Below are 7,855 nucleotides of genomic sequence, written 5' to 3'. Positions count from 1 at the left end.
TTGTTATTGTGAAAAAAATGGATACAAAGGAGTTTCGTGTGTTGATAAAATAATGTTTTTTGAAAGGAGGCACATACAGTTAAAGCAAAAATTTGGATTGATGACTAGTTTCTGGACACTATCCCAAAAACAGCAACCATCTAAGTTTAGACGTGGGGAAATAAGCACCGGAGACTGTGAACGCAATGGAAGCCCAAAAGAAATGGACCGACGAAAACAATAAAAAGTCCACAAAATAATTTTGCATGACCGTAAGGTGAAGTTGTGCGAGATAGCAGGCGTTCTAAAGATATCAACTGAATATGTATAGTATATCATTTTAATAAGTAATATTTAGGTACGAGGAAGCTTTGTGTAAAGTATGTGCCGCACAAGCTCACGTTTGACCAAAAAAACGTCAAGTTGATTATTCGGAGTAGTGTTGGGAGATGTTCTAGCATAATAAACCGGAGTTTTTGCATCGATGTGTTGCAATGCATGAAACAAGGTTCCATTAATTTAGTCTGAAATCCAATCGAGAGCCATCCGAGTGGACTGCAAGCGATGAATCCGTTCCAAAGCGTGGAAAAACGCAACAGTCGGCTGGAAAGGTCGTCTGTATTTTGGGAAGCGCCTGAAATAATTTTTTACTGAAAAACGAAGGACTCTCAACAGCGACTATTACTTTGGATGGAATCGCCGAAATACGGACGTATTTAAAGAAAAATAAAGTGGTGATTCGCAAAGGCAATGTACCATGTCACATGCTAGTGAAAACGATGGCAAAACCCCATGAACTGAGCATCGAATTGCTTTCGCATCCACCGTACTCCAGATCTGGTTCACAGTGACGATTTCTTGTTCTCACATACTATCAAAAGAATGCTCGCTAGGAAGAGGTGATCGCCGAAGCTGAGGCCTGTTTTGAAAATGTTGGAGGGTCGTTATAATCAGTGTGTCACCCATGAAGAGAACTACTTTATTCAAAAAAACGAGTTTTGGCAAAAAAAAAATATATCTTTTCTATGGTAGTTCCGGAGTTTTCAATTGACTTGTTCCTATAAAGAGATCTTCAAGTTCTTGCTATCTCGTTTTATCAATGCATTAAAATCGTTTAGTGCCCTCTATGAAACTACAATTGTGCCCATGATTTTGAAAGTGGTATAAGTCATATTTTTTTTGTTTCGAGATATTTAGAGTTTTGCATTTTAAAGGATGAAAAAATATTCTTGCATTATGGATTATGATTTTTCGACAGTAAAGTAGTCCCAACAAACAAGTATTTATTATGATTGTGAAATTTACAGCCATTTTTAAAAGAAAATGTGGTTTTGAAAGGTTAAAATGACTTGTACCACTTTCAAAATTAACTGCATGACTTTATAAATGACTTATACAACCAAGGATGGCCGGATACCATAAATTTATGATCAATTGTTTCAACATTATTATCAGATGACTGAACAATTTTTAACCATATTAAAGCTCTGTTAATGTTTCGATTTTGTCCTGAGCAGGCATCACTGTAAGCTATTATATGCTTTTGAATGGTAATGCCCCGAATGTGCTTTAAGATGCAGGACGCAACTTCTTGTGATCCTCTTGAGGCGATTGTTTCATCCCATGCATACATTTTAGCATTTCCGTTGTTGAAATAATGAAACTCTAAATTGTATACATATGTACATGTTGCGCTTATAGTAAGCTACCGAAACAGAAAGTATTGGATAAGGAAGCGCTTTGTATAGCTCAAATGTGAATCCGTAATTTTCACTCGGGTTATCTTTTGTTTTTTTGTATGTGATCTGTTCAACTTTTTCTAGCCCGTTCGGTACTTTTAAGATGTGAATCATGAATTTCCATAAGATGCAACTTCTCTTCTTCATTACTGGATGCTTCAATTTTTAGTTTTATCGAATCACACTTTTGTCACGTCACGTCTTTACGAGTATGAAAATTTAGGTTGAACTCACCAGGTTAAATATTTTTCCATAAGTCCACTCTTTACAGATGATGTATTATTTTCGTCACATTTTTCCCACATATACCCCATACATTTTTTCGAATATCTAAGTCAGCACTTAGATACTTTCGACCTGAAGTGTGATGTGATCGCGTGTGATGGCTCTCACATGCTGAAAAACTCGGAATATGATCATCGTACTACTTTAATTTTTCTTCATCTGTTTTTCTAGATGAACTAGCCATTTTGCCACGACCATCCATTCTAGGTGTTTCAGAATTTAAAGGCACGGCTTAATCTTCCGTTAGATATTTTGAAAGTATCCAAAAAAAAGTTTTACAAAGCAGAAACTTCCGAACTCATAAGCATACATATAGATGAAACTTAAGACTCCATTTTCTCATATATCCTTTGTGATTTCTGGAGCGTTTTTGTTTTATTGATTGTTTTCTAATCAAACGATACAGAAACATATTCTGTTTTTCGAAACTTGCTAAATTCCAAAATATTCAAAATTAGCTTTTCTGTGTTCATATCCGATTCCATTTAAACACTTTTTGGAACAAAGACAATCTATATTTTCGAAAAGTTTAGCACTCACGGGCTGACAGTTCTTTGTTTCATATTCCTCTGCACGATATCTTGTGCACCATTCTGTTAGATTGCGTGTTCTCTTTCTTGATTTTCATTTTGTTTTTTTCCATTTGCTTAAGGGTTCCGAATTCACTTTTAAACTATGAGCTAATTCATCAGAAGACGATATCAATTCTTATTCGTTTCCATTTCTTAGAAGCATGCCCTATATTTATTCACCGTAAAATGTCTGCAATTAACTACAAATAGTATGTAGGTTTTTATATTAAAAGTTTTACTTCATCGCCACCTGAACCACCTATCTAGAAGACATGACGTAATTAGTGCTGTGAACACACCGACTTATACCACTATCCGAACGAACAATATCTGTATTTCATTTAACAACTAAAAAATAACCACATTTTAAAGAGTTAATTTGCATGGCGTGCTGCTAATCTCTTCAGATTACGTTATTTTATTAAGATTTGATAAGTAATTGCTGATAAAATAGATTTTCAAAATTTTTGACTTATACCACTTTCAAAATCAAGGGCTCAATTATTCATTATTGTTTTTGTAGAAAGCCATTCAAAGTTTCGTACCTGAATTCCAAGGGTTCTATGGTATTTCGGGTTTCTGATTGACGTTCACAGAGAAAGTGGAAAAATGTTTCCTTATTCCCTTCAAGTTTGCAGTCACGGCAAATGTGCCTTGTATAATGTCTGTGTATACTTTTCTTGGACCTATTTTATAAGTCCTTAGTTATTGATTTGCCATACTTAGGCCATATCTGCGTTATACTGCACTTGTTTATTGACTTCCATCTGCCCCGAGTTATTTATTTAAATTGTACATACATACATACTACAAGGTGCTTTCCAAAGTAAACAGGACTTTTTGAATCTAGCGCCCCTGGTGGCGCAATCTCTATGTCGACTGATGCGTAAGAATCTGCTATCTTTATCGATTGTCCAGTGAGAATTTCATGACATTTCATTGATTGGAAGAGAAGTTATTGCGTTTTAAGTGTCTGTATGTTTGTGTTATCGGTGCGAAAATGAGCTTCGAACAAAGAGTCAATATTCAATTTTGTTTTAAAATTGGTAAAACTTTTACCGAAACGTTTCAATTGATAAAAAGTTCATGGCGAGAATTACCTAGAGTGCACGAGTGGTTTCAACGTTTTCAAAGTGGTCGCGAGGTCGTGAGGACATACATAAATGACGATCAACATGTGGGCCAATCAAAATCCGTGATCAACGGAAATTCCATCGAAACTGTGCGCGAATTCATCAAAAGTCAGTCGAAATCATCACTCAAATTCATGGAAATGGAATTGAACATCTCCAAAACATCAATTTATCGCATTTTGACCGAACATTTGGGCCTACGATAGGTGTGTGCATGGTTTGTTCCGCACAAATTGACTGACGACCAAAAATTGCTCAGAATCCAACATTTGAAGGACGATTATTTGACCAAAAATCACATTTTAACCATTAACCACTCCTCGTATTCACCTGATATGGCACCGTGCCACTTCTACCTTTTTGGAAAAATGCATTTGCTCTTGAAAGGAAAGCGTTATGCAGACGTAGAGGCCATTCAAAACGCTTGGACCGGCATACTGGCGGCCATACCGGCCAACGAGCTAAAACACTCGTTCGACATGCTTTTGGACCGTGCAAAAAGCTGTATTGAAGCAGAAAGAGACTATTTTCAATAAAATAAATTGATTTTGCCGAAAAAACCATTTGTTCTGTTTTTTTTAAAGTCCTGTTTACTTTGGAACGGACCTTGTATAAAGGCTCTTCCTTGATCGTACTCAGCATGGTATTTTCTATGTCTTGAATTCGAGAGTCTGACTTTCCGTTGACCGGAAACCCAGTTTAGGGACAAGTGGAGTTGAGCTGCCTGTGAGCTTAAAGCTTTCCTAAAATTGTTGACTACGATGGAAGTAATCTTTGATGACCACAAGGCAGCAGTGCCGCCTGTGTATATGATTCCCAAATATTATATTCAATAGAGCTTCCTTTATGCCTAGTACTGCCAACCTTGAAAGGATAGTCTGATTTATTTAAGTTTGTTACGAACTGGTTTAGAGTATCGCCATGTCCATAACTGTTGTTGTTGTTGTAGCGGCAGAAAACGTTCCTGAAGTAATTTCAAGGAATGGTGTAGAGTTGGTTGTTATTGTTGTAGCGACAGAATTCTGCTGAGTTCACAGTCCTTGACCGGATAAAGAATCCGGATCCGTTCCGGTTACTTAGACCCGACTGTTGTGGGAACGGATGACCATAACTCTTTAGATTCGGTTTTTTAATAATTCTCCCCAAAGAGATCTTAGTTTCTTCTTTTTAAAATTAGACGGATGAGGACGAAATACAATATTTTAGGATAAACATTGAATACCTTACGATTTTATGGTATATTTCTTTCAGACTCCAACATATTACAAAAAAAAAAAAATAATTACTTTTTCATTTGAAGGTATTACTTAGCTGTTATGTACATACATATTTCTAAACAATATCTCTTTTTTTTAACATAATTTCCACTAATTCAACGTTTTCGTCCACTTCACAGCCATACTCGTCTATCGTGGCTTCCGCAATGTGCGCAAGAAGACCCTCAAGTGGACACATGCCGGCATTCATTTGACTGCCTTCGTATTGACCGTCATTGCACTGATCACCGTCTTCGATTCGCACAACTTGGCCAATCCACCAACACCGAACATGTACTCGTTGCACTCGTGGGTGGGTATGGGCGCTGTCATCGTCTTCGGCTTGCAATATGTGGCCGGATTTACAGCTTATCTCGCACCCGGCTGGCGGCAGGCACTCAAGGTCGCCTACATGCCATTGCACATATACTTCGGACTCTTCGGCTTCGTCTTGGCCATAGCAAGCGCACTCATGGGCATCACCGAGAAGGCTATATTCGCTATGTGAGTATTTTTTCGACAGTTACGTCGGCTTTTTGTTTTTGCTTTTTTGGTTGATTAGTAAGGAAATGCAATTCTGTTTACAGTTCCGATTACTCATCGTTCTCGAGTGCTGGCGTCATGGGTAACTGTTTGGGCGTGGTCTATGTGATTTTCGGCGCTTTGGTGGTCTATCTGGTTACTGAGGGTTCCTATAAGCGCAAACCATTGCCGGAGGACGCTGTGCTCCTCACGGGTGCTAATGAATAAATACATGCATATATGTATGTGTATGTGTGTGGACAAGCAGCTGATTTGTTTGTGTAAAGCTGTGCAGTGAAATAGTCGCGAAGTTGAAACTCTATGTTCTTACTTTCCATTAATGTTACTATGTTTTGAAGCAGTTATGTAGCGGTTTATGTATGTAGAATATGCTATTTGCCAAGACAACGATGCAAATCGCGAATTCGCGGAGCGAGGGGGGCGACAAATGCATACAAACATGCATATATAGAAATATTATATAAATCAGCTTCATATATACATATATAAGCAAACGCACATTTATACGCAAGCATTTGCACAAATACAACAACTTTATGCTTGTGTGTTGGTATGTGTGCCGTCACATTAGGGTGCTTATTTTAATTTGCGTACTTTTTGGTGCTTATTTTAAGTATTTTGTTTTTTTGTCTTTAATGTGTTTCTGTTTTACCTAAATATTTATAAATATATTTATATATACACATTTGCATACCATAGCTACTTACTAACTTATACATATATATATATACATACAAACAATTTATACATATATATTTGTATACGTGAACTATATGTATTTTGAATGGCTTGGGGAGGCCGAAAAAGCACAAAATCTGTGGTGCTTTTGACAACTTTTACACAAATGCTTTATATAATGACCGCAATAAATACATACATACATACAACTAAATAAAGTTATAATGTTTGAAAAAAAACTATAATTTAAAATTAAATATTTTATTGCAACAAATATATTTTAAACTTGATTTTTTTACTATATTCATATATCTTTACTATACTTAGTACATGCGTACTTACAAATACCAGTTTCTACATATACATATGTACATACATATGTATATAGGAAAATATACAAATATGAGTGTGTACAAATATTTAAACAGACGAAAAGACAAATATCCATAAGTGTTGTTGGATGTATTCATGAATTTATCTGTATGTATACAAATATTAAAATATAAATAAATGAGTAAAAAATTATTTAAAGCAGAGACAAAGTGCAATGAATTACAAGAAGAAAGGAAGGAAGGAGTGTGTGGGAGCAACTGATCAAATTTGAACCGGACCGACAAAAAAAAATAACAAAAAAATAAAAAATATAAAAATAAAAAAAATAATAAAAATTTAAAAATAAAATAAAAAAAATAATAAAAATAAAAAAAAATAGAAAAAAAAAAAAAAAAAAAAATATATAAATAAAATAAAAAATATCATTAAAATAATGAAAAAAGTAAAAAAATTAAAAAAATAAAAAACATAAAAGTTAAATTAAAATTTTTGTTGTTAAAAACTCTTTACTAACGTTCATAATGAGGCTTTTTTGAGGCTCATTTTTCATAACAGCATCGTGTTTGGAATGATTGTCAGTTCTTTCAGCGAATGACTTTTAAGCACACAATGAACTTATGGGCGCTCCGAAGTGGTTTTAAATTATAAAAAATGGATGAGCCTCACCTGGTTACGATTTTTGTGGTTTTTGTTTTCGCATTTTTTTTTGTTTACTAGTAATTTTGCGGTTGATTCCAGTTTTCAAAATCACTTTGGTGCGCGCTTCTGCTTAACGTTATTTTAGCATATTTGGGTTTCTTGGTGCAATTCATAGCAAATGATTATCTGCCAGCCTCAGCAAATACGAAACACCTCCTGACCGTAATCTGGTTTTGGCCATCATTACGTCGGCTCACCGCGATTCAATCATGACCGTTTTCGTATCAGAAAATAGTCCCGAAATACTAAACGCTTTGTTCGATTAGATGGAATATTCTAAGATGGGATCCAGTCACGACTACTTATCTGTCAGTTGAATAAGTTCTGGTAGCCTCATTTATGCTCTCGCAACTCAGGATCAAAGGATCAAGGATAAGGATAAACTTTATATTAAACTGAAAAATCGTTAATCAGCTGCACCGGTTGTATACCCTTCATTAAAGATTTATAATCGCATAAAAGATCTTTATCTTAATAATGATCGATCAGTTTATCATGGCGGCTATATGCCCGTAGTAGTCACGATCGGAAAAGAAATAATATCTTCTGAAACAAGATTGTAGTGTTGCTTTGAACAATAATTGTTTACTTTTTATAAAGTCAAATGACCCATTTTTTACCTATTATGAAGTCACTGA

At 35.3% G+C, this 7,855-nt stretch overlaps 1 protein-coding gene across 1 annotated transcript; it reads left to right on the top strand.

Annotated features, from left to right (window-relative positions):
• Positions 1-5,088: 5,088 nt before the first annotated feature.
• LOC120779421 (cytochrome b reductase 1-like) lies at positions 5,089-6,163 on the top strand (the record flags this gene model as incomplete). The annotated part of the gene is made up of 2 exons (XM_040111618.1): positions 5,089-5,468; positions 5,552-6,163. Coding segments are annotated over 2 exons (543 nt in total), but the record flags the coding sequence as incomplete, so codon positions are not given.
• Between the last annotated feature and the right edge of the window lie 1,692 nt (positions 6,164-7,855).

Source organism: Bactrocera tryoni, unplaced genomic scaffold (assembly GCF_016617805.1).
Source record: "Bactrocera tryoni isolate S06 unplaced genomic scaffold, CSIRO_BtryS06_freeze2 scaffold_109, whole genome shotgun sequence".
In the NCBI taxonomy this organism is placed as follows: Eukaryota; Metazoa; Arthropoda; class Insecta; order Diptera; family Tephritidae; genus Bactrocera; species Bactrocera tryoni.
Note: the sequence above shows the minus strand (reverse complement) of the source record. Positions and strands in the feature narration are given on the sequence as shown.